General features: G+C 34.4%; 2 protein-coding genes across 2 annotated transcripts; both read left to right on the forward strand.

Annotated features, from left to right (window-relative positions):
* The first annotated feature begins 4,895 nt into the window (after positions 1 to 4,895).
* LOC133338183 (sphingosine kinase 2) lies at positions 4,896 to 7,041 on the forward strand. The gene is made up of 3 exons (XM_061546365.1): positions 4,896 to 5,785; positions 5,840 to 5,939; positions 6,136 to 7,041. The coding sequence occupies exons 1-3, from the start codon at positions 4,896 to 4,898 to the stop codon at positions 7,039 to 7,041; spliced, it is 1,896 nt and encodes a 631-aa protein (XP_061402349.1).
* Positions 7,042 to 27,177: 20,136 nt separating this feature from the next.
* Positions 27,178 to 27,966, forward strand: LOC133338184 (uncharacterized). The gene has a single exon (XM_061546366.1). It carries the CDS (start codon positions 27,178 to 27,180, stop codon positions 27,964 to 27,966), a length of 789 nt encoding a protein of 262 aa, XP_061402350.1.
* Positions 27,967 to 27,983: the final 17 nt, after the last annotated feature.

Genomic DNA, 27,983 nt, shown 5'->3' on the forward strand with positions numbered 1-27,983 from the left:
TTTATGATATTGAAGAAAAATTAAAAGGTTGTTTACATTTAACCGGATTTGGTTAACCCAGTGGGTTTAAATTTTCAATTCCTTTGAATATATGCCAAATAAATCCTAATAAAGTAGGTTAACCCGATAAAAAGTTCTAATGTAAATGCCGTAAAAGATTTAGTAGATTCTTGGAGTAAGGCGCGTTTAGACTATGCCTTCTAAATATACTCGATATGTACATCGAGGTACGATATTCTATCTGTTTGGACTAGTGTTATTAATATTAAAATCATGTAAAGTTAATTAGTTTACTTATACATACACCTTCAAAGGGTGAAAGACATACGAAAATGCAGGCCTGAAATGTTAAGTTGGCTTTATATGAAATGCCAATTTGTAAAGGAACTTAACAAGTCAATCCTGAAGTCCTCGTATGTGTTTCCCCCCGTACATGCGCCTCAAGCATGATGCAATAATAAAGAGCTCCGTTTTACGCGTTTTCTCTTATCGCGATAACGAGCACAAAAAGTTACAATATATTTTATTCCAATGTACAACGTACATCAACTTCAAGCGTTGATGTTATCTTCCCCTTAAAGGGCTAAGCAGAATGGTCGCGTTGAGCCATCCGTCGCGTTATATGTTATCGAAAATAAAAACAACCACAAGGAAACGATAATACAAACGTTCGATGTTGATTTGCGTTGCGCTTCGAAGTAAAATATATTTTAACTTTTTGCGTGCGTTAACGCGATAACAACGAACGCTCAACGCAAACAAGCTCACGTTGAGCTATCCGTCGCGTTATATGTTATCGAAAATACAACAACCACAAGGAAACGATATGCGTTTGTGTTATCGTTTCCTTGTGGTTGTTGTATTTTCGATAACATATAACCATTGGTCTGTTCCCGTACTGCAAGAATCTACTCGATTTTACTATTTTCTTTGATATCATAAAGAAAAATTCGTTATCGTAGTAAAAAGTAGTAGATTCTTGCAGTGCGGGAACATACCACATAACAACTTATAAATTACAATTTTTTCATACTGTGGCTTGTTATGCCAAAGTCATGTACAAAATGTGTGACTGTGTGTGTAATGTTTTGAAAATTGTTTGTAAATGCCTTGTTAACCTCGAAGTGAGGCTCCAGCGAAATTCTCATGCAGTTTATGTCGTTGTCAGCTAAGTACTTCGCTTTGTTACAAGAGACATTTGGGTATGAAAGGTTTTTTGTATAGAAGCAATAGCTTCTGGGGAGAGTATCCCAACAAAAAACTAAGGGAACTGATGAGGATCAGTGGCGTGATCCATACATTCCCCACTAATAAATAGTTGTTTTTTATAAAAACAACAAACTGGGATTGAGCCTGACTATTTTGCAAAAACAAAATACAAATGGTATCCCAAATAAACCGCCAAACCTACTGTTCTGAAAAAATATATTCGAAAATCGAAATATATGATTTGTGAGTGATTCAATATATAAATCATATCCCCAACTCGATTTTGAAAAGAAAAACTGACATTCCATTCATTTTTCGCGTTTTTGGTTGCTTTTGGTTTCATCTATTCTGACATTATTCCCTATAAGATAGAGGTGTATTTCTTTCCTTTCTGACTAAATTTCTACCTTGTATAATTGTACCATGAGTTAAATATATTTTTGCGTGCATTAAAGCGATAACAAAAAAGCTCAACGAGGCCATTCTGCATTTCATATAAACATTATAGCATATAAGCATTTTTGGGTTTCTGTAACATGTCCAATTGTCATTTTTTTAAAATGTCTATTGGCCTAAGTCTTGATTTAGATTAGACGAGTTTACTTGCGGCAATTCTTGTCGTTCTCTTTTGAACTTGCTTCATGCGTTTATACAAGGCAATTCGGTTTCCAAAATATTTTTCTATTTGTTGTTTTTTTACATTTAAATCTATATAAAATGTCAACAAATACGAAATACACAAAACGAATTGCCAGAAAATTGTCGGTACGAGCAATTTTTTTTTCATTTCTATTCCCCTTGCCCCTCTCTCCTACAAACAAAGACTTGCCGCAAGTAAACTCGCCTAATCTAAATCAAGACTAAGAAGAAATTTTGGTCTCTATAGCTCTTTTGTCTTCTGAAAATCTTCAATAAATTTTTTAGGCTTATGTAAGAATATGTTATAAATGAATATGAAGCCTATTCCCAAAGGTAAATAATTGTTCAATACAATGTTTTGGTACAAAATTCTACATTCTAATCATTAAAGTTCCGTTCCAGAACCTAAAAGATTCTACTCATTTTACATGTTTTGCAACTTTTTACTCGAAAACCGTTCCTCAACCCACAAAACTGGTAAAACATTGACTCAAATTGGCGTTCTCTTTGTTAAATTTTTACTCGAGAAATTTGGTCGAGTAAAAATGATAAACAGGAATGCCTACTTCTGATTGGCTGTTATGTTGATTTTTTTTTTTGGCGTATTTACTAGATTTGCGTTCCCGAACTTTTCAAATTATTTTGTACTCTGAGAGCGATTTTGGAATGTTTCCCTTTTACTAGAATTACTATTAAAAAAGTACTGGAACAGACCAGGTATAATTATTACAAGGTAGGGCACAGCTACCAACTGATAACAATTTTTTCTCAAGGTGGCTTGTTCCATCAAATCAAAATACATATTTTGTGTATGTGTGTGTATTGTTTTGAATACTATGTCAAATAAATTGAAATATATTGAAATATAATTTAACATGTTCGTCTGGAAGTAATTACTTTGTTATGGATGAAACAAACATTTGATGGTATTCCCTTCTGGATTTCCTCTCATTCATTTTTTTGCGTTTTTAGTTTTGTGTTGAAAAAATGTCAAATAAACACAAACACTTGTTGCGTATATTTTTTTATTTTTGGCAGAAGAAGCCACACGTGCATAGTTGCTTTTTTGTTATGCACCTCAAGCTGCCCTACTTTGTATTATTGTACCATGATTCTAATGACCAAAAAGTAAACAAATATTTTTAATACTTCAAAATGCTGAATTCTGATTGGTTGAATGAAATACGCTTCAAATTCGATATGTTACGGCATGGCCTTGTTACGTCGAATCAATTATTATTCGCCTTGTTAACTATTTTGAAATAGTTTTAATTTATAAAATTTAACAGAACATTGAGTACATAAAATATCCCGAAATTTGTTCGACTTTTTTTTTTATTGAAAAGTCTAAAAATCGAAGTCGACTTTTTAAATTCGACTTCCGATGTTTATTCATAAATACTTGGTTTATTATCACAATCCCCATATTGCCAAAAATACACATTTCAGAACTTATTTTATCGAGTGATAACAATGCGGTTCTCATGCAGTCTCCATCCCATCTCATTCGTAAATATTTCGTTAACCTATATTGGGTTCTTCTTTATCGGCAATTTTGTCTTCTTCCACATTCGTTAGCAACTGGAACGTGTTTCTATTTTTCTTGCAAATAATAAATCGACTAACATTGTTCGACCCTTAATTATGAAGTAATTACTTAGTTCCCCATACAAAATGTTCTGAGCGAACACGGAAAAAATAAAAATCCCAAAAAGACTTTTATTTTTGACGGAAAAAATAAAAGTCCCAAAAAAACGATTTTTGTACGTAGTTCAATTCGAATCACTCTCTGAATAACCAAGAAATCTGTCCCATCCCTAACAATTGAGAGCATTTATCGAAAATAAATTAATATTGACAGCTTGAAAATATTTATAAAATTTTCAAACTTTTTTAGTAAAATTGAAAATGATGAATGAAAAGTAAAAAATTGTCTAGTTTTTATATATGCAGCAGGATGTACATTTTGTTATCTACATAATGCAATATGAATTTCTTTCCTTTTGGTTCTAATTAGCGTACAAAACAAGAAACCAATTTGGGGAAACTCAAACAAAAAATTCTCCAAATTTTTATCTGTGACATTTGAATTTAGAAAATATAAAAATGGATGAAAACAACAATATTTTCAGAAAAAATGGAAATGATGAATTAAAAGTATATAGATATGGGTCCATACTATAGTCAGGAGAAAGAGAATTAATTTTTCTATTTAGATCCATATGTGATTCATGCAAATATGTTAGAATTTTGGTGTAAAACAAGAAACAAAAAGTTTGAAATAAAAAACTCTGATGACATGAATTAAGAATAGTGTTGTATGAACGGGTTAATTCATGTACGTAATTCTGAGAGCGAACTACGTTGTTCGAATGCCCGTCAGAACATGGCATAATAAAACAAGTTTATGAAGAAAATCGAAAGTCGATTAGTCGAATGTCGACCACCAAGTAATCGAAGGGGCATAAACTGTAGTTCCTTTGAACTATGTAATTACTTCATAATTAAGAGTCGAACCACGAATGAGAGAGGGAACAACGCTCGTCTGTACATGGCATTAGACTTTTCAATACAAAAAGTCGATTAATCGAAAGTCGATTTACTTATCCCTAATCATAATTTGCCTAAACCTCATTCGTAAACAACACGGTTTCCATTTAGTCTCTATCCCACCTCATTCGTAAACTTTCGGTTATACCATTTTGAGTTCATCTTTATCGGCCATTTTGTCTTCTCCTCCCATTCGTTAGCAGGTGGAACGTTTTTAAATTTTTTCAGTCGTCGTTTTTATTTTAGCTCCGTTCCCAAAACCTAAAAGAATCTACTAATTTTACAAGTTTTGCAACATTTTCACTCGAAAACCGTTCCTGAACCCATAAAACTGGTAAAGCATTGAATCAAATTTAAGAGAGCACAAAACAAACAAGTCAAACTAAACAAGTCAACAATTTACTTTATAGTTTTCTGAAGAATAAACGGAGATTAGCAATCGTTTTGTATGAGCATTCAATGCATGCCATTGAAATGTTTATTATATGGATTCCAATATGCAAATAAATTCGACTAAAAATGATGAGCCTGAGAAGATTTTACATTCATCCCTCGCAGGTCATGAGCTTCGCGATACCTTTTACTCCAACAGCAAGAAAAAGAAAGGCTGCGTTTTCCATGTTGTTCTCAACTCCCTTGGCCTTTTATTGCAAAGAAACAGCATGTCGATTTCCGGTAGCACTGTTGCTACCAAGGACCACGTCGTGCCAATTTCCGACATAATAGGAGGAAGATGTGTGCGGTTACAGAGAACACAAAGATTTAAATCACCTGGTGGATGTGGCGTTTGTACCCCAACTATTTCCGATAAAGATAGAAAAGAGAATGAAGATGAAGATGCATACTTGTATGTTTTTGCATATATTTTAAAGAGGAACATGAGAAACAATGTAAGAAGAGAACGGACTGTTATCACTTTGAGATTTCGATCATTTGATAGCCACGAGGATAATATGCGGGAAGCGGAGAAATGGTACAAAACATTGAAGATTCACAGAGAAAATTATCTATTGGAGGGAGCAGCAAGAGATTGCAGATTCAATATACCACCGAAACGTCTTCTAATCTTACTGAATCCCAAATCCGGTTCAGGTAAGGCGAAGGAGTTATTTCATCGACAAGTTGTTCCAGTACTAAATGAGGCCGAAATTCCATATGACCTATATGTAACTAAACATTCTAATTTTGCGCATGAATTCGTTAAAAAGAGAGACTTGTCTATGTGGACGGAAATCGCTGCAGTAGGCGGAGATGGTCTTTTCCACGAAGTTGTGAATGGCTTGTTTAAGCGTGTCGATTGGGAAAACGTAATCGAAAACATATCATTAGGAATTATTCCATGTGGGTCAGGTAATGGACTTGCCCGTTCTATAGCTCACTGTAATGAGTAAGTATATCGTAAAAATCTTTTTTTATTATTCATAATATCATTTGTTATTAGAGAACCATATGATCCAAAACCGATACTGGGAGCAGCTTTAACGCTTGTTGGCGGACATTCCACACCTATGGATATAGTTGAAATTGAGCTTCAAAATAAGGTAAGGAACAAATCAAGATTAGAGGCGCTACCTGTGCCCTTATTACAAAGATATTATTATTTTTTATGATCGGTAGCTCTGATGTTACATGTATTATAAATTTCAAAATAATACACTATCGAACTTTGAATTATTATAATTAGTGTAGAAAACATTACCAATAACATAATTTATTTTTGTTATTGCACGTACATAGGTCATATATTCATTTTTATCTGTTGGATGGGGCCTAATTTCGGATATCGACATTGAAAGTGAACGTCTGAGGCCTTTAGGATATCAGAGGTTTACAATTTGGACATTACATCGTCTTATAAATTTACGAACATACCGTGGCCGAATCTCGTATATACCTAAAAAGGAAGATGATACAGATCCCGTTTTACCACATCAGGAAGTCTCGAGAAGCAGAATAAGTTTGCAATATAGTATTAATTTCCAGGAATCTTTAAACAAAAAATACAAGTCCAACGACCACATAAACACAACTGACTTTGAGGATGTAATATCGCTGGAAACGCTAGCCAACCAATCGTTTCGGTCGCGATGTGATAGCTGGCTATCATCGGGTTCCCGGAAGAGTACATACTACTCTATTGCCGAAAGTTTGTATCATAGCATTTCCGATACCAGCGAATGTAGCGATAGTGATTGCGCAGAAGACATTGAAGATACAAATAATTTGCAACATGTACGTTTAAGCGAAAGGAAGGCAAGTCCTCTCCCACCCCCAGATAAATGGGTTGTTGAGGAGGGCGAATTTGTAATGGTTCATGCTGCGTATCAAACTCATCTTGGTAGCGATTGTTTTTTTGCGCCCCAGTCGCAGCTCAATGATGGCACAATACACTTGGTTATAATTTATGGTGGAATTAGCAGATCGCAGCTCTTAAACTTTCTAATCAATATGAGTTCAGGAACACATCTTCCCTCTCCGAACACTGAGTTTATAAAAGTAGTACGCGTAGAAGCTTTTCAATTGAACCCTCATAATAACAACGGTATACTGACAGTAGACGGCGAACGAATGAAATGTGGTCCAATTGAAGCTAGAATTATTCCAGGCGCAGTTAAAGTTATGATTCCAAAAAAGGGGCATTGAGTAATCGAATAATATTTGTCAAGTGTAGAATTATGTATTTCCAAAACAATCCAATAATAATAATCTCATAGCTTTTAATATTTTTGTTGATATGTGATAATTCCAATATGTAATCAGTTTATACAATTTTATTGAATATAAAGTGCGCCAACATATATTATTAAAAATGAGTTTAATTATAATCCATCCAAAGATAAATTCTTTTTCCCACAGAAAAAAAGCATAAATAAAATAATAAATAAATAAAAAATGAAAAAATACGTTTGCTGACGCAAAAAAGTGGGGAGCTGCTAGCCCTATAGGATGTGTCAGTAAATATTTTTGCTCCCGGGAAATTGTAAAATTAAATAAATAATTTTTGCACAGCAATGCAAATTAAGTTGTTTTTTGTGTAAATAAATTGATTTTATTGCGGCCATCAATTGTGTGTTGGAGGAGTAATTGTAAATGAAATAAAACAAATAGCTGATTGAAGAAGAATACAACATCAAATTGCCGCGCAGTGTTTCTGGAACAAATGATGTTTTTATTCTGATTGATATTGAATAAATAGAGCTGTTTGGTGTAGCTGATCCCGCTTGTTGTGTTGCTGTACCTGATGTCGTTGCGGTTGTCATCTGTGTTCGATAATATATCTGGAACGTTATCTGAATCCAATATTGAAACCATGCCAACTACAACAAACATATACTTGTCCAACTTGTAGTAGTGTTGTCAAGAACAAACAAAATAGTGTTGGATGTTGTATTTGTGGAATGTTCTTTCATATTACATGCGTTAATGTGACTAAAGAGCAACACAGTTTCTTATACAGGAACAGAAAAACAATGATGTTTTTATTTAAATGCCCAACGTGTATCAAGAAGAAGCCTGATAATAGCACTGATGCTACTGCTTCTCGTCATGGAGGTACTAATACAAGGCAAGAATTTGAATTATATAATCTATGTTTGGGGAAGCAATTTGAAAGCTTTGTACTGAAAATTAAGGATGTTGTCAAGACGTTATGTTCAGAGGTTGACAGAAGGTTTCACCTAATGGAGGAATCAGTAAGGAGTTGCTAGGCTGCAATTAAGATTTTCGAGCAGGCAAAGCAAGGGTCTGTAGCTGAAGCCGATATACTAACTAGGCGTCTCAATAGGTCAAACATAATTATCAGTGGTTTGCCTGATGGAATCAAGAGATTGAGAGACCCAATAATCAAAATCGCAGCTATATACGGCATTGATTTGCACCCTGGCGACATAAACCATTGTTGCTACATCTCAAAGGGTAAAGTGGTTAAGTTTAACTCCATTCTTGTTAGAGACAGTTTAATGGCTAGTTAAAAGCGCCGTAGTACTCCAATGCTTGTGGCTGTAAGAAGTAGAGTATACCTGAATGACCCTCATAATCGTACAGCTTCAAAATTAATGTATCTCTGTCGCAAGTTGTAGAGAAATAATAAAATCAAAAAGTCTAAGCTGAAGAGTGAGGATAACCCTAAAGCGTTGGTTGTCTTCCGTGATGAAAGATTGGGTGAGCTTGATATAAATCAGTGCACTAGTATGTTGAATGATAATGGTGATGAAGCTTCTGCTGGTGTAGCTGATGTTGCTAGTGCTGCCTCATGCGGTTTGGATTCATCAGCTGTTTCACGGTCATGTGCAGATAGTACTGGTGGTAGTTCATAAGTGAAGGTTGTGTGAGTAGTTTAATTATTTATTTAATAATTTTATTCTTTTTCCTGGATTTAATTTTGTTTATTACTGTAATTTAAATAAATAAAATATAAAATTTATTTTTCTCGATTTGTGTTTCTAGAGTAGCAAACGGTTTTCGATGTTCTTGTACTGATCTGGTTATATAAGAAATGTACTTTATACAATAATAAAAGTAGTTTGATTATTTAATATCTGAGTTTTTGATTATTATTATAGGTTATGATTAAAAATTTGATTAACTGTATTATGACTACTCCAGTAGGAATGGTATGGTTGTTAATCCACACCAAAAAAAAATTATTATATATAAAATGAGTTCTATTTTAATCTAAATAAATTGTATCACAAATATAAAAAAATTAAACATACATACGTATATTAAAAATTGAATTGAATTTGAACTACTACAATTTATAAATATATACAACATAATGATTCTTCGAATTTATAAATTCTTCATTGATTAAAAAATAAAATAAGTGAGCAATATTGGGCAATAATAATTTATAAAATTTGATTAACTCGATATAATCATGAGTAATTGGAAATAAGATATATATGTATAGCACATGTGAATACGGGGAATGAAAGAGGGGGAGAAGCAGCTACTATGATTAATAAACGTAGTTCTATGTGGTACAAAAAGTCACTAAATTTTAATAAGCTGTGTCATAACATACATAATTGTTTTTGTATTTGAAATTGAAGAACGGTCAAAATGACCGTCTTCGGCAATCTAGTGTTAAAAACAATCTTAATGTAGGTCGTGCAAATCTCATAAGTTATAATTTGAGTAAGAATACTTTTAAAATTCACGACTTGAGAAATATTTTAGGGGAACTTGGTTAAAGCCGATTGTTTCCACAGAAGCTATACAAATATAGTATTTTTCGGTTAATTGACCCTACGGTTAATTGGTTTCCACGCTTAATTGAACCACATGATGGGACAAAAAATATTTCATAGGAAAATACATGTGAATTTTCTCAGATAATTAAACCCTGTTAATTGATTTGGTTCAAAATTCATGTCATCAAAAATAAATTTCCTTTTACTTTTCCCCGGTTAATTGCTTAATAATAATTGAAAAATAATCTGCCATTTTTTTGCATACATATTTGACATAATTTGTGAAAAAGACTAGGTGAGACCTCTATTAATTCAAAACATATGTTTATTGCTAAGGAAAAACTGCGAGAAAGCGTAATTTGTATTTGACATTGAAGTTCAAATTATACGTGATTACTGTAATTGAACAAACTATTCAATTAAGCAGGTTCGGATAATTGGTTCCTCGGTTAATTGAACTAAAATTTGTGCAAATTTTTATGTGCAATTAACCGAAAAATACTGTACCAAGTTATTTTCAATTCAATTTATTTCATAAACAAGAACCTAGCCCAAAGGGCCATGAGCGATTCCAAAAACTTATTTACATGGACTACTCCAAAAGCTTAAAATTAACACGATATCACTTAATTATATCATAAACAACAATGCATGAAGGAGTGATCGTCCTTTTAATAGAGGAGGTGGTGTTGTAATGTATGTTTCTCGGAATATTAAACATACATTTGTCTGTAGAGGAAGTTCTTATGGAGTTGTTGAATATGTTTTTTGCGAGGTAATTGTAAGCAATTGTGTTTCTTGTTGGTGTGGTTTATTTGCCACATGGCGATATTGAGGCTTTTGGAGATGAAATTTCTGATCTTGTTGTTATTTATTTTGGGAGATTTCAAGGAGATTTGATCTGCCGCGAAGTTTAGTTGTAAGGTTGTTGTCCACAACGCCCACACACGTCGATATTGCGCATTCCTCTACTTCTTTGTCGGATTTTTTTGTGTCGTGTCTGAATTTGGTAGCATGTTCAAATCAGTTTTTGGGTCCTGGTATTTCTGATCACTCTTTCATCTTTCTTTCAATTAATGTTCCCAGATTTCAGTTCTGTTGATTCTGTGTCGATTTCCAGCGCCTTTGATACATACAACTTTGGTGAGCTTTATTCTGTGGCAGATGTTGATGCCCAGCTTGATATATTGAACTGTGGTCTTCGGCACTTGTATAGCATAGTTCCTGTTAAAAGGTGGTTTTGTAATGATGACTGGTTTAAGTCTGCTGAAATTCGGTATCATTTGTCTCTTCGTGACATTTCTTATAGGTCCTATCTTCGGGATAAAATTGTTGAAAATTGGAAATTGTTTTGTCGCTGTCGTAACCGAGCCAAAAAATTATAAGCAAACTAAAATTTATTGCTCATAAGGATATGTTTGCTAATATATCCACAAAGTAAGTGTGGTCAATTTTAAATAAAAACGGTTTGTGTACTGATGACAGAGAAGTCGGGAATTCAGCTTTTGTTTCGAATCAATCCTTAGATGTTTTTGATGTTTCTTGTTTTCCTGTTGATGTTTTTGATGGTTTTTCTTTCCGTGCAATTGATTATGCTGAGGTTGTTGATGCCTTTAATAAAATCAAATCCACGGCAGTTGGATATGATGGATTTCAGCTAAAGTTTCTAAAGCTTGTGTTTCCCCTTTTTGGTCAATTTTTGTTGCACGTTGGCAATTCTGTGTTAACAATGTCTGTGTTTCCAGAGATGTGGAAAAGTGCAAAAAGAAAAGTGCAAAAAAAAAAATACCCACTTCCGAGGATTAAAAAATATATAAATTTTTTAGAAGAATACGTCGCGATCTTGCAATGTTACCCGAATAAAAAAAGCATTCCGATAATGAAAATTGCCGATGAACTTCACTGCAGATTTGATAACTTGGAGACGCACTTCGTTACAAAACGAAAGATGAAAATTATTTGTAGCGACCGCGACACAATCAACAAAATAGCTGCAGACGAAGAACTTCGCATGAAATATAGGGTGTTCATACCAGCTGAGCTATGTGAAATTAAAGCTGTGGTGCAGATCCCCTCCGAATCAGAATTCTCTGAAAAATACCTATTTGAAAACTTGTTAATTAAACATAAAGCTGAATACGGACAAATTCATGACAATATCATCATAACCGAAATTAAACGCTTCACAAGGCCTGATCCCGTTAATGAAAACAATAGGATTGACTCTGAAGCTATCTTAATATCCTTCAGCGGTGACAAACTACCATCCCATGTAAGTATACACAATGTATACTTCCCTGTGAAACCGTTCATTGAACATTCTACCAAAGTCTGCACCCGCTCCCGTCAGGTTTGCCCCCTATGTGGGTCCTCCCATGATGGCGTTTGCACAATGATACCGAAGTGTATTAATTGCAAGGGCCCCCATGATGCTCGATCCAATCAGTGCGAACTATGAATGGAGCTCATAAATAAAGCCAAAAGAGATGCGGAAGAAAAAACCCCAAAACTCATAGTAGATAACACTATGATCAACAAAATGACAGCAACAAACACATTTAATCTAACTTCAGATGACTTCCCTGAGATCAACGTGAAAAGACCAAAGTTAAAACTGAAAGTCAAAGGAGGGATAAAAAGGAAATGAACTAATAATGCATATGTGATAACGGAAAACAATAAAGACGATGATAGTCTTGTAATCGAAACAGAATATACAATTCCCTTCACCGAGGACCCACATGCAGATAAGCATGTATCCTCTAATCATACAAATATTGACAGTCAGCCTATTGACGAAAATACAACATCACAAATCGAGCCTATTGATGAGAACCCAATATTACAAACCGAATTTGACACAAACTAATTGTGCAGTTCAACACGTTTAGAAATCACCTCAAACGAAAATACCAACATAAACAAAAAAATTACAAACAACAAAACCAAGTCTAATACAATAATTCAAAATTTAAATCAATCATTCACATCCTCCGATAGCAGTATCAACGCCCCGCTACATATTTTTGAGGCGTTTCAAAAAGAAAAAATGAAGTGCCTTGATGATGAAAATTCTACAAATTAATTTAAGGAGTATCCGAAATAAAAAACCCCAATTGTCTCAATTTCTAAAAGAGGAAGGGGTTGATATATCTTGCATATCGGAGACCTATTTAGACAACATGGATGATTGTAATATACCCGGCTATGACGTTTTAAGAAAGGACAGATCAACCTATGGCGGAGGTGTAGCCATATTAATAAAAAAAAATCAATTAAATACACTAACTTTGACATTAATATCATAAACCAAAATATCGAAATTGTCGCCTGCTGCATTAACAGTGAAATTGGACCGGTAATAATAATTTCAGCATACATTCCACCTAATTCGACCTTCAATGCTACCGACCTTATGAGCTGTATATCATCTGTACCACCAAATGCAAATATTATTTTATGCGGTGACTTTAATTGCCACCATATTATATGGGGATGCAACAATACGGACGCTCGCGGTGAAAACATGCTCAAATTCATAGAAGACAAAGAACTTGTTCTTCTAAACGACAAGTCTCAAACATACTTTGGTAGTAGCATCCCGTCAGCATTAGACCTATCAATATGTAATCCTGCAATCGCATTGATTTCGACATGGCGCACCCTTAATGAATGCTTTGGGTCTGACCACTGTATATACTCTATATTAATTGATATTGAACTTCACGTAAGATGTCACAAAACCACATATGGCGTACCAAGATACATAGAACAAGACCGGTTGAATCCTACAATGAATGAAATACTAAGCAGTGAACAATTTTTAGAATGCCCGGATAATATGAAGTTCAATTATCTATCCCAGACGTTTCACAATAAGTTAAAAGTCGCCAGTGGTAAAAAATCATATCCCGATAATAGTTGGTGGAACGTAAGATGTAAAAAAGTGAAGGCAACCTTAATTAGAGCTTTGGCACGTTTTAAAAAAATTCCCAACAGGGTTAATAATGACAAATTAAAGGCATGTCAAAAGGAATATTTTTATACCATTAGGGAGGAAAAAAGAAAGGGTTGGCAAAATATGTGTGAAGAAATAAGCGCCGACATTACTCCAACTGAACTATGGAACACCGTAAAAAAGTTCAGAGGCAGACATACAAATAAGCTAAAAAATTTACCAGAAACGTGCATAGATAAATTCTATGACATATTATCTGGACCAATTGGACCTATCAACTTGGCTCCTCCCAAAGAAAACATCTCAAGTGACTACGACTTCACAATGGACGAACTGAATGCGGCTATACATGATTCTAAGGACACAACAGCTGGTATCGACGGTGTACGCCATGGTCACATGAAATTATTTAGCCATGAGGTAAGGACAAAACTTTTACAATTATATAACCACATTTGGAAATCAGGGAACATTCCACGCACTTGGATGATATATAAGGTGTGTCCCATTCACAAAAAAGGCAAACCACCCAACGATCCACATTCTTATAGATCAATCGCCATAATATCTTGCTGGCGAAAATTATTTGAACGAATGATCTTCCGTAGAATTGATCACCAACTAGAATCGACTGACAAATTACACAATTCACAGTCAGGATTTCGCAAGAAACGCTCCACGAGAGATAACGTCACATGTTTATGGTCAGCAGCACTACTTGCTAAACGGGAAGGCAAATACTTAATAGCCACGTTTCTTGACATCAAAAACGCATTCGAAAATGTCAATATAGACATTCTAATTGAAAAATATAAAAACCTTGGCATAAGTGATCATTCATGTTTAATTTTGCATCGCCTCTTCCAACACAAAGAGCTTATAATCGAAGCAACAAATTGCACTACGAGAAGATCTTTTACCGGAACCCCACAAGGCTCCGTATTGAGCCCACTTAGCTTCAACGTATATGTCAATCATATTTTTAAAGACCTAGATGTTGAAATTTTGGGCTATGCGGATGACATAGTCATGTTTTGTGCAGACTCTAATATAACAATTGCAAAAGATAAAATCCAGACGGCTCTAAACCAAGTAATCAACAGACTGGAAAAAGTACAGCTTTCTCTTTCACCGATAAAATGAAAATGCATGCTTTTTAGTCCTTCCACTCGCCGCTGTCATCACATATACCCTGATCTGTACATTAACAACGAACGCATTGATTTCGTAAACAATTTTAATTTCCTAGGCTTCATTTTGAACAACAAACTAGATTTGACACCACACATTGAACATATATATAATACATCTTTTGGATTCATGAACATTATTCGGGCGTTGTGCGGGGTATCCTGGGGAGAAAACCCACAACAACTTATTCGCCTGTACATTGGCGCCATCAGACCAAAAATCGAATATATGTCACACCTGTTGCTTGATTGCCCACTCAACAAATTACTCAAACTGCAACGTTTTCAATTTCGAGCACTGAGGACTGCACTGGGAGCCATGATATCTACTCACACTCAGGCACTTGAAGTGGAAGCTAACGTAATGCCGCTACCGGAAAGATTTAAACTTCTTGCCAACAACTACATGAGCAATGTGATTACGGATTGCAGAAACCCAGTAAATGCATTTATTGCAAGATATAATGAAAAATTTCAAACTAGACCTACTCTTTTCCAACTTTATCATGGAAAACAAACAGGATATAATTTGATAAAACTTCAGCGACCCATTCAATATGAATATCCACTTCAATCCAACATATCAATTCCTAAAATTACATACCTTGACGTCCGTAAAAATCGATCACCTTCAACTGATATTATTAACTTATACAATGACACAATAAAAACAAAACTCAAGGACTACACAAGAATATTTACGGATGGATCAAAAACTCAAGATAAAACCAGCTACGCCTTATGGGTTCCTTCGCTAAACATCGAAGCGTCCTTTTCGCTAAATAAAACATGTTCCATATATTCTGCGGAAGCTTGTGCTATTCATGAATCATTGATGTTAATAAGAACGTGCAATCCTGAAAAATATGTTATCGTGTCTGACAGCAAGTCCGTCCTACAAGCCATCAGTTCCCAAAGCAACAAAAATACCCATCCCTCTATTTATAAAATAAAGAATGAGGTGTATCAAATGTGTAGGGAGGGCTACTCTGTACGCTTTTTGTGGGTGCCAAGCCATTGCGGCATCGACGGAAATGAGTACGTGGACTCTATTGCTAATAATCACATTCCAACCGATACATATCCCGATATGTTTGCATCAGATCTAAAACAACTAGATAGATCCTCAGCTGTTAAATCCTGGCAGGATAAATGGAATGCCAGTATATTTGGCAGACGTTTCTTCGCTTTCTCACCGAGAGTCAACTGTAACCCTTGGTTTCAAAATATAAAAATACACCGAGGAGTAGTGACAACCATTTCAAGATTAAGATTTGGCCATAATCAAATGCGACATCATCTTCACAAGATCAACATTACCAGCTCAGACAGATGTGATTGTGGAGCCATACAAACTATGGACCACATCACTTTTAATTGCCCGGATATCGACTCAAACACCAGACTTTCATTGCTTCAAAAATTACGTACTCTAGACATACCACATCCAACAATTGATATTATACTTGAGAAAAGCAACATAAAAGCCTACAACTATTTATGGAAATTCTACAAAGAAGTAGGCATTAAAATCTAAAAAACAAACGAAACAACCTCAAAATACTTACCCGTGAAAAATCTAATCTACAAAAATACCCCAGAAATAAAATTATACCCGTGAAAGTGGCAACATAGACTTCGTGTCTCATGTCACTTTAAATTCCACCCCATTATGGTGGAATTGACATATGGTAACATATGTTGGAAGAAGAAGAAGAAAAGTGCAAAAATAGTGCCTAGTGAATATACCCCTATATCTATAATGCGAATTCTTTCTAAAATGGTCGAATATGTCATGAAAGATCAAATGTTAGTTTATATTGGCGAAAATTCTCTATTACATGAGAGCCAGTATGGATTTATGAGTAATCGCGGCACTGCATCTCTTCTTGTTGGATTGACTGACAATATAAGGAAGATTGTTGGTGCGGGAGGTTGTTGTGTGTTGTTGTCAGTAGACTTAGAGAAAGCCTTTGACAAAATTAATCATGCTAATTTAATCAGAAAATTTCATCGTTTGTTCAATTTTTCGTCCTCAGCTTGTAAACTTATCTCGTCGTATTTCTTCGGAAGGAAGCAGTATGTTTGTTGTGTTGAATTCAATTTTCCCATGCGTTGATTATGCCAAATTTTTTGTATTGTATTGAGATTTTTGGGGGTTGTTGTGGATATGTTTTACGTAAAATTAATTAATCGTGATCACATTTCTCCTTACGTTAAAGAGTTCCTTGGTTGTACCTTTGAAAGTTTTGTGAGTTTGAGGTCGATGTTGCTGATTTGTTTGTTTTCTAGATCTGTTAGAAACATACAAATACTTGTTCCGCGTTTATGTCCTTTATTAGAAAAAGTTTTTTGTACGAATTTCTAGAATTTTTAACAATAAAACAAATTAAATTGTTGTAAAATAAACAATAAGTAAAGTTGTTAAACAACTTCAGAATGACGGGAGTGCTATAGCATACATAGCCTACGTTAGAAGAAGAGCCGAGTAATAAAATTTTTCTTCAACAGTATATTCTTCTTTGTATAAAAATGAATGAAATCCATAAAACTCCTTGTACATTAGAACTTTTTACCGGGTTAACCTACTTTATGAGGATTTATTTGACGTATATGCAAAGGAATTGACAATTGAAACCCACTGGGTTAACGAAATCCGGTTAAATGTAAACGTACTATAAATTCCTATTTTGTATGTATATATGAAAACTAACCAAAATATTTCTGCCCATTATGTTTTTGTCGAATTTATAATATAAATGCCTACTAATACTTTTAGTATCAAATTACTCTTAATGTTTCCTGTATATAGCATTTCCAGAATAAATTAAACATTTTACAAATTAAATGAAACTTTTTCTCAATTAAACGAAACCTTTTCCCAATTAAATGAAACCTTTTGCAAATTAAACGAAACCTTTTCCAATTGAAATGAAACATTTTCCAAATTAAATAAAACCTTTATTCTTGCCAAGGAAATATAATATTTCCAGTTATTTTAAATCAATATTTGAAAATTAAATCAAAGAATATTAACTAATATAGTTGTATGGCTTTGTAATTGTGCATGGCATAATGAGAGAAGGTAGTCTCATTTGAGCAATTAATAATGGCAACTTTTTCAATTTGGAATTCATCTATCAAATTAAAGGGTCCCATACACTATGCTGATGAACCGATTTGTGTATGTGTGAGATTGACTAGTGTATGGCAAACTCTTCAATGACTATTCCAAAAAATCGATTTTTGTCCCAAAAATTGCATTTCGAGTCGTAAATTCAGTTGTTTTTTATTACGTCACAATTCTATTATTTTTGTACATAAAATTATTTACTGAAAACTTTAAAAATGAATACTATTCTCCAGATGATAGGGTTTCATTTTCAAAATCAAAACTATTTTGATTCAACTTTCCCACTATGTCGAAATGTTTTGTACGACCGTATTACCCAAATTCTTCGAGTCCACATCTCTTAGCGAGCTAAACGAAATCGAGAAATAAACTTGAAAAATTATAAAATGTGTACAATTATGTCATATTCTTATTGAAAAATGCATATTTCCTTTATGTTCATGTTTCTTATTTTCAACAAATGAAAAAACATTTTAGGTAGGGCTGTCAAAAAATAACACATACTATGATAAATGCTATACGGCATGATGTATAGTGTATGGATATGATATTGATAACCTAGCCTTCTTCTCTAAAATAGATCCAAACCAGATCCCTGGCTTTTAACATAGCTTAAATAATCTTTTCTTATATATTCCGAACTGTTTATGTCTTCTGCTAATCAGCGATGGACATTTACAGGGTATATGTTCAACTGTTTTTAGTTCTTCTACGTAATCACATAGACGACAGTAATCCTTTCCACTGGAGTCCCACTTCGAAGTGAGAGATCTAATCTTGCAGTGACCTGCTATGATCCACACAACGATTTTGATCACTCTCTTATTGTGTGTCAGCAGCGAAGACGTTTTTTTTTGCGAGAGAATTCAGGTCAGATAGATTTTGAGATTCTGCAAGCAGGTTCTCTCAACCAACCATCTGTTGCCGACTACCCCGCAGAGGTTTCACAGATCTCTCAATCGGAAGGTTGGACGACTGTGTGCCCCCTCGAGCAAGCTCGTCGGCAATCTCATTCCCTTCAATGTCACTATGTCCTGGAACCCAATATGAACTAACTATCTGTCGTATATCATTCAGAGCGGACTTGCAATCATGAACTGCTTTTGAGTTTATAGTACGGGACTTCACCGCTTTAAGGGCCGTTTGACTATCGACATATATAGCACTCGGCCGCTTTCGTGATTACAAGGATTTCTGCTTGAAAAACGCTACAAAGAATGTTAAGTTTATGAGTTATATGTTTCTAATTCCCTACAGTAAACGCCTGCACCAGTGCCAAGATCTTTTAATAAGGTCACCAAGATAGACCCAAACCAGATCCCTGGCTTTTGACATAGCTTAAATAATATTTTCTTATATATTCCAAACTGTGTATGTCTTCTGCTAATCAGCGATGGACATTTACAGGGGATATGTTCAACTGTTTTTAGTTCTTCTACGTAATCACATAGACGACAGTATTCATTTCCACTGGAGTCCCACTTCGAAGTGAGAGATCTAATCTTGCAGTGACCTGCTATGATCCACACAACGATTTTGATCTCCCTCTTATTGTGTGTCAGCAGCGAAGACGTTTTTTTGCGAGAGAATTCAGGCCAGATAGATTTTGAAATTCTGCAAGCAGGTTCTCTCAGCCATCTGTTGCCGACTACACCGCAGAGGTTTCACAGATCTCTCAATCGGACGGTTGGACGACTGTGAGCCTCGAGCAAACTCGTCGGCAATCTCATTCACTTCAATGTCACTTTGTCCAGGAAGGAAGGACTGCTGGCACTCAGCAGTCCTTTCTTAGAGCGTTCCTCAACATTCCTATTCCACATTAGTTTGCGGTCAAGGATGGTGCCAAGGTACTTTGCTTCTTCAGAAAGGGTTAGAGTCACTCCTCCCAGTGATGGCAGGCATAGAAAACGAATATTAGTTCAGAGGTATGGCAACTGTTGATGCTATCGACATCCCGGATATTTGGAAGTTTATCTTGCATATCTTACTTCAATGCGATGCCATGACTGACTGCGAAATTTTCTGTGCAGTCTATTTAGCGATTTTGTTGTCTATTTCATATGTATAGATAGATGTAATGCAATGGGGAGTACATTACCGCCATTATACCACGCTAATTTTTATAGGGATGATGCGTATTTGTAAGGAAGATAGTTGGAGAAATTTTGAAGTGGAAATCTGATGCCCAGCTTGATATATTGAACTGTGGTCTTCGGCACTTGTATAGCATAGTTCCTGTTAAAAGGTGGTTTTGTAATGATGACTGGTTTAAGTCTGCTGAAATTCGGTATCATTTGTCTCTTCGTGACATTTCTTATAGGTCCTATCTTCGGGATAAAATTGTTGAAAATTGGAAATTGTTTTGTCGCTGTCGTAACCGAGCCAAAAAAATTATAAGCAAACTAAAATTTATTGCTCATAAGGATATGTTTGCTAATATATCCACAAAGTAAGTGTGGTCAATTTTAAATAAAAACGGTTTGTGTACTGATGACAGAGAAGTCGGGAATTCAGCTTTTGTTTCGAATCAATCCTTAGATGTTTTTGATGTTTCTTGTTTTCCTGTTGATGTTTTTGATGGTTTTTCCTTCCGTGCAATTGATTATGCTGAGGTTGTTGTTTAAGATTCAGTGACATACCGTTAATACTGCACCAGTATTCAAGAGAGTGCAAATCATTTTGTAGATAAAGGGCTTGATTTAGTGAGTCTAAATTTCTGAAAAGTTTTACATCATCAGCAAACATCAACACTTTAGAAGATTGAATAACTGATGGAAGATCATTAAGGTATAACACAAATAATAGTGGACCTAAATGGCTACCTTGAGGAACTCCAGAATGAACATCAATATTTCTAGAGAAAATATTATTATAAGATACGCTTTGAGTGCGGTTTTGCAAGTAGGATGAAATCCAAGTCAAAATTTTGAATGGAAAACCCATGGCGTCCAATTTAAATTATAAAAGTTTGTGTAACACCGTATCAAATGCTTTACTAAAATCAGTGTAAATTACATCTGTTTGTTGCTTTGTAGAAAATCCATGGTGTGCATGGCATGTTAATTCCATCAGATTAGTTAAAGTCGATCTCCCTTTTATGAAACCATGTTGACAAGGTGAAATTATTGGCGAAACGAAATGAATTATTCTACGTGATACTAGAAGTTCGAAAAGTTTTGGAATGGCGCTTAATTTTGCAATACCCCTATAATTTTCAATAATATTTCTGCTACCAGATTTATGTAAGGGGATAATGAAGCTAGATCTCCAGGACAGAGGAAAGTACCCTGTAGACAGCGAAAGATTAAAAATAGCAGTCAGGGGCTTATACAGTTCATAAGCACAAGTTTTCAATATATTCGCAGGCATCTGCAAACATGTTTGCTATTTCAACCGTATCAGCGGAATCTTTACTACCATACTTCATACTACTAGGAAATTCTCTAACTTTTCTTTTAGAATTAACAAATGCATAAAAGCTTTTGGGATTTAACAGAAGGTTTTGTCTCATTTTGGTCAGATGATTTGAATAGCATTTTGAATTCTCTGTATTGTATTTATGTCTAGCTTTAGAATAATTAGTATAATTTAACAATGTGTTGTGTTTTTTAAACTTTTTAAATAATCTACTCTTAATGTTACGTAAACGTCTAAGATATGGAGTAAACCATGCTGGCCCTCGGTCCAAACTAACTTTCAGAACGGGGACTGACATTGATAGGGCATTATTTAACACATTATAAAAATATTAAACACACGAATCTATGTTATTTTCAAATTTCCAATCAGTATAAGATAATGTGTATCGCAATTTATTGAAGTTAGTCTTCGCAAAGTTTAATTTTTGAACAGGTTTCATCCGCATAGTATTTTTTAAAGAGTTATCTGGCAGTTCTAAATTTACACATAATGTGGCATGATGTTTATCTTCAGGTTCTACAAAGGGTGAACATCTACATAATGATATGTTTGGGAAGGAAGAAAAAACAAGATCGAGAATTCTGTTTGTGGTGTTTCTTACATTATTTATTTGAAGCAAACATCGATCATATAAGGTGTCCCAAAAGTTATCCATACCAGGTGCCGAGGTTGTTGACAAAACTGGCAAATAGTCAATGTTATACTCACCTGGAATCCATTTTATATGAGGCAAATTGAAGTCACCAAGACAAATCAAATCAAATTTAGAGGTTTGTAAGTCTGAAACTTGTTTTATTAATTGAGAATGCATTAGGTAAATGTCTACTTCAGAATTTGGAGCAATATATGAACATGTTAGAACTATTATATTATTTAAATAATTTATTTTGACACAAACAAATTTAACAATGGAATTATCCGTAGGAATACGCTCTGAGGCTATGGAGTTGTGCACAGCAATAAGAACTCCCCCACCAGATTTATTTACTCTGTCAGTTCTATAGGTTTGATATTGATCAGACAAAACTTCTGCGTCACCAATATTTGGTTTTAACCAAGTTTCAGTGAAAACAAGAATTTTGTAATCACAGCCAAAAGACTTTAAATAAACATTTTTAAGCTTAGTGTTAAGACCTCTTACATTTTGGTAAAGTATAGCTAAAGGTTTTATTAGTTTTTTGAGGCAGGCGACACAGGGGGAATAGCCTCTAGATTTACTGGGTTATTTCGTTCCCTATATACAAATTCTTTTACTAAAACACCATCAGGCCAAAAGGATCTATTTTTTAAGTCTTTAAATAAATTTGACGGCACAACAATTTTAAAAGAAGATATTTCCCGTTGAGCTGAAGATTTAAATTTAAAAATTTTGTAATCGGTATTACTTAAATTTAGTTTTTTAGATTGTATGTAGTTTATAATATTCTCCACTGTAGTATTACAGTGAAGTCTTGAAATAAATATACTTCTTCTAGGAGCAACTACTATTAGTTCATTGCTGGTAGAAGGAGGAGAAGTTTCAGTTACTATTATAGATGGAGGAACTGTAGCTGATCCAACGACTATTGGCTGAACGGTAGAAGACCTTTTTGTACTTAATGGAACATGAGTCTCTGAAGACTGAATTTCGATCGAAGTACTATCAGTATTAACTTTATGTATATTTATAGGTTCTGATGAATACAGCGCGGGGACCGCTAATTGGTTTTCCGAGGAATCATTCTCAGCAATCTTGCGTGGCGGAACCACCATCGGTGAATTTAATGTAATTAAATTTTCACCGTTAGCAATAGCTGATGATTTCTTCCTCTTTGGTGAACCATCAACGTATTCAAACTTTGCAAACATTTTTTCAAAATTAACAAATTTTGATTGTACTGCTTCGAAATCCTTCTTCACTGCTGCTATTTCGATTATAGCTGCCCTAAATAGACGATAAAAATCGACTTCTAGGGACCTAGAATCGATGCAAGCCCAGCGAAGACCTTTGTCCCGATTTGTTATTAGTTCAAACTGTTTGCCATTGAAACCAGCACATTTAAAATGTGCATGTTTCTCGCATAGCCAACAAGTTATTAGACGTTCAGTCAGGCTAGTAATGTTACAATCCTTATACAGACAATCCATTATTAAATAATGACTAAAAATATGCTCAAGATTATTTAAAAAATTATTTGATGAAAAAAGAAAAAAATGGTATTGCCAATTTAATTATATACGCCTAAAAGTATGTTACAAAATGTTAAATTACAACGTCAAACTACGAAATAAGCAGAAAAATAATTTACAACAACTACAATAACGAACGTCAGTGTAAGAAAACAAAAATGTAAACACTGAAAACAGATCGATTATATGCAGACAAAAGGGAATTCACTTCTCTTTTTAATAAACACAAATTGAATTAGTATTCCACTTTTCACAAATACACTGTACCACTGTTGTTTACTTATTACACAAATATGATAAAAATCACTACGAATTTTAACAAAATTAAGCAAAATTATTTATCACTGTTTGACACAAAACATACAAATACTTGTTCCGCGTTTATGTCCTTTATTAGAAAAAGTTTTTTGTACGAATTTCTAGAATTTTTAACAATAAAACAAATTAAATTGTTGTAAAATAAACAATAAGTAAAGTTGTTAAACAACTTCAGAATGACGGGAGTGCTATAGCATACATAGCCTACGTTAGAAGAAGAGCCGAGTAATAAAATTTTTCTTCAACAGTATATTCTTCTTTGTATAAAAATGAATGAAATCCATAAAACTCCTTGTACATTAGAACTTTTTACCGGGTTAACCTACTTTATGAGGATTTATTTGACGTATATGCAAAGGAATTGACAATTGAAACCCACTGGGTTAACGAAATCCGGTTAAATGTAAACGTACTATAAATTCCTATTTTGTATGTATATATGAAAACTAACCAAAATATTTCTGCCCATTATGTTTTTGTCGAATTTATAATATAAATGCCGACTAATACTTTTAGTATCAAATTACTCTTAATGTTTCCTGTATATAGCATTTCCAGAATAAATTAAACATTTTACAAATTAAATTAAACTTTTTCTCAATTAAACGAAACCTTTTCCCAATTAAATGAAACCTTTTGCAAATTAAACGAAACCTTTTCCAATTGGAATGAAACCTTTCTTCTTGTCCAAGGAAATATAATATTTCCAGTTATTTTAAATCAATATTTGAAAATTAAATCAAAGAATATTAACTAATATAGTTGTATGGCTTTGTAATTGTGCATGGCATAATGAGAGAAGGTAGTCTCATTTGAGCAATTAATAATGGCAACTTTTTCAATTTGGAATTCATCTATCAAATTAAAGGGTCCCATACACTATGCTGATGAACCGATTTGTGTATGTGTGAGATTGACTAGTGTATGGCAAACTCTTCAATGACTATTCCAAAAAATCGATTTTTGTCCCAAAAATTGCATTTCGAGTCGTAAATTCAGTTGTTTTTTTATTACGTCACAATTCTATTATTTTTGTACATAAAATTATTTACTGAAAACTTTAAAAATGAATACTATTCTCCAGATGATAGGGTTTCATTTTCAAAATCAAAACTATTTTGATTCAACTTTCCCACTATGTCGAAATGTTTTGTACGACCGTATTACCCAAATTCTTCGAGTCCACATCTCTTAGCGAGCTAAACGAAATCGAGAAATAAACTTGAAAAATTATAAAATGTGTACAATTATGTCATATTCTTATTGAAAAATGCATATTTCCTTTATGTTCATGTTTCTTATTTTCAACAAATGAAAAAACAAAAATACGTTCTATCATAGTTGAATAACATTAATATAAATACATGTGTTCTTCTTTTGTGGTGAAAAATGTCGAACGAGATAGTTGAATTTTAGGTAGGGCTGTCAAAAAATAACACATACTATGATAAATGCTATACGGCATGATGTATAGTGTATGGATATGATATTGACAACCTAGCCTTCTTCTCTAAAATAGACCCAAACCAGATCCCTTGCTTTTGACATAGCTTAAATAATATTTTCTTATATATTCCGAACTTGCAATCATGAACTGCTTTTGAGTTTATAGTACGGGACTTCACCGCTTTAAGGGCCGTTTGACTATCGACATATATAGCACTCGGCCGCTTTCGTGATTACAAGGATTTCTGCTTGAAAAACGCTACAAAGAATGTTAAGTTTATGAGTTATATGTTTCTAATTCCCTACAGTAAACGCCTGCACCAGTGCCAAGATCTTTTAATAAGGTCACCAAGATAGACCCAAACCAGATCCCTGGCTTTTGACATAGCTTAAATAATATTTTCTTATATATTCCAAACTGTGTATGTCTTCTGCTAATCAGCGATGGACATTTACAGGGGATATGTTCAACTGTTTTTAGTTCTTCTACGTAATCACATAGACGACAGTAATCATTTCCACTGGAGTCCCACTTCGAAGTGAGAGATCTAATCTTGCAGTGACCTGCTATGATCCACACAACGATTTTGATCTCCCTCTTATTGTGTGTCAGCAGCGAAGACGTTTTTTTGCGAGAGAATTCAGGCCAGATAGATTTTGAAATTCTGCAAGCAGGTTCTCTCAACCATCTGTTGCCGACTACACCGCAGAGGTTTCACAGATCTCTCAATCGGACGGTTGGACGACTGTGAGCCTCGAGCAAACTCGTCGGCAATCTCATTCACTTCAATGTCACTTTGTCCAGGAAGGAAGGACTGCTGGCACTCAGCAGTCCTTTCTTAGAGCGTTCCTCAACATTCCTATTCCACATTAGTTTGCGGTCAAGGATGGTGCCAAGGTACTTTGCTTCTTCAGAAAGGGTTAGAGTCACTCCTCCCAGTGATGGCAGGCATAGAAAACGAATATTAGTTCAGAGGTATGGCAACTGTTGATGCTATCGACATCCCGGATATTTGGAAGTTTATCTTGCATATCTTACTTCAATGCGATGCCATGACTGACTGCGAAATTTTCTGTGCAGTCTATTTAGCGATTTTGTTGTCTATTTCATATGTATAGATAGATGTAATGCAATGGGAAGTACATTACCGCCATTATACCACGCTAATTTTTATAGGGATGATGCGTATTTGTAAGGAAGATAGTTGGAGAAATTTTGAAGTGGAAATCTGTAACCCTTCTTAAGATATAAGATTAGGTACATTATTTAATATGTGTGATTGCTTTTGGAGCTATAAGTTCACACCCAAGCTGAATTTTAGAATTTTATCTAGCATATGTTACTTCTATCGGATAGCATGAGGTACTGTAAAAATCTCAGTAAAATCTCTTTAGCGGGTTTTGACTCTTCAAACAAAATTTTTTATTCTATATATGTAGATTATTTAAGTACAACGGGAGTGCATTTATTTCCAATCGTACCGCGCTCATTTTTGAATGGATGATGTGTATATACGCCTACGTTATTCAGACAGATTTTGAAGACGGTATCTGTAACCGTTCTTAAAGGTAAGATCACACTAGGCAAATATTTGACGAAAAGTGTCAAATATTTCTTTGCCATAATCTGACCACAAAATATTTTCAATGGCAAACATAAAAACAGCTGATTTTAGGCAAACAAAATTATTTGACAGCAAATAAAATTTTGAGTGACTTGCCCACAATGTGAACGCCGACTAGCAAACATTTGTCTTATTTTTGGGCAAACATTTATTTGCCCTTACACTATTTGTGTAAGAGCAAACAAAGGAAAATAACAGCTGATGCATACCTCGTTGTCAGCGTGTATTTATTATTATTACCTCACAACCTCAATCTTAAAACTCAATTTTCCGTTATATTCAAACACAAAAAACTCCTGTTCCATAGAAATAGAAACCATTCAAGATGGATATGAGCCTAGATTATATAATAAAGAACAAGAAAGTTGCTGTGGCCCCATCCAAACGATTGGCTGTGAAGAAACCACCATTGAGGGAAACATTAAATAGGCCGGCATTTAAAGAGGCTGCTCGCATTACAGATGCTCGTATGAAAATCATACAGAAAAATCGTGCCAAAATTCGTGATGCCAGAGAGAAATTGATCGAAATAACCCGTAACAATGGTGATGTACGCAAGAAGTTGTCACAGAAACAGGATTTGATCGTGTGGAAGGCACCATATAAGGCTAGCAGTTTTAAATACAGTCGATTGGGTGGCGGTGATGTTGGTGGTAAACTTGCAGCCGATGCTGGTGGTTTGAATCACCTGACACCACCATCACCACCAAATGGTTCATCGTCATCATATGGTGGTCTGTCCAAATCATTGTCATCATCATCGTCGTCGTCATCAGGGTATCGTATATTTGTTAGTCATTTACATCCCAGTGTAACACAATCGGATATTAAGGAACTATTCGAAGATATTGGTGAATTGTATGATTCGCGAATTGTTCGGCCTGGTGTAGCTGAAATTATTTATAAGTCATTGGCTCATGCCGAGAAGGCTGTAGATACTTATCACAATCGTCAATTAGATGGCCAACCAATGAAGTGTATTTTGGTTAATCCCAGAGCCTTAAATAAACCAACAGCACCTGCAGTAAGAACTTCAAGTTCGCACTCATCAAATAAGACACCCCTAGAGATTGATATATATGCTTTACATAAAGTGATTTTCGGCGTCAAATAAATAATAAATAATTTTTA

This window comes from Musca vetustissima, unplaced genomic scaffold (genome assembly GCF_032173495.1).
Source record: "Musca vetustissima isolate MV318-11 ecotype Yass unplaced genomic scaffold, APGP_CSIRO_Mvet_v1 utg71526, whole genome shotgun sequence".
NCBI lineage: Eukaryota > Metazoa > Arthropoda > Insecta > Diptera > Muscidae > Musca > Musca vetustissima.

Coding starts and splice junctions, on each gene's coding strand:
- LOC133338183 (XM_061546365.1), top strand. CDS start 4,896: ATGCAAATAAATTCGACTAAAAATGATGAGCCTGAGAAGATTTTACAT. Junction 5,786..5,839: donor TCTATAGCTCACTGTAATGA/GTAAGTATATCG, acceptor ATTTGTTATTAG/AGAACCATATGATCCAAAAC. Junction 5,940..6,135: donor AAATTGAGCTTCAAAATAAG/GTAAGGAACAAA, acceptor GCACGTACATAG/GTCATATATTCATTTTTATC.
- LOC133338184 (XM_061546366.1), top strand. CDS start 27,178: ATGGATATGAGCCTAGATTATATAATAAAGAACAAGAAAGTTGCTGTG.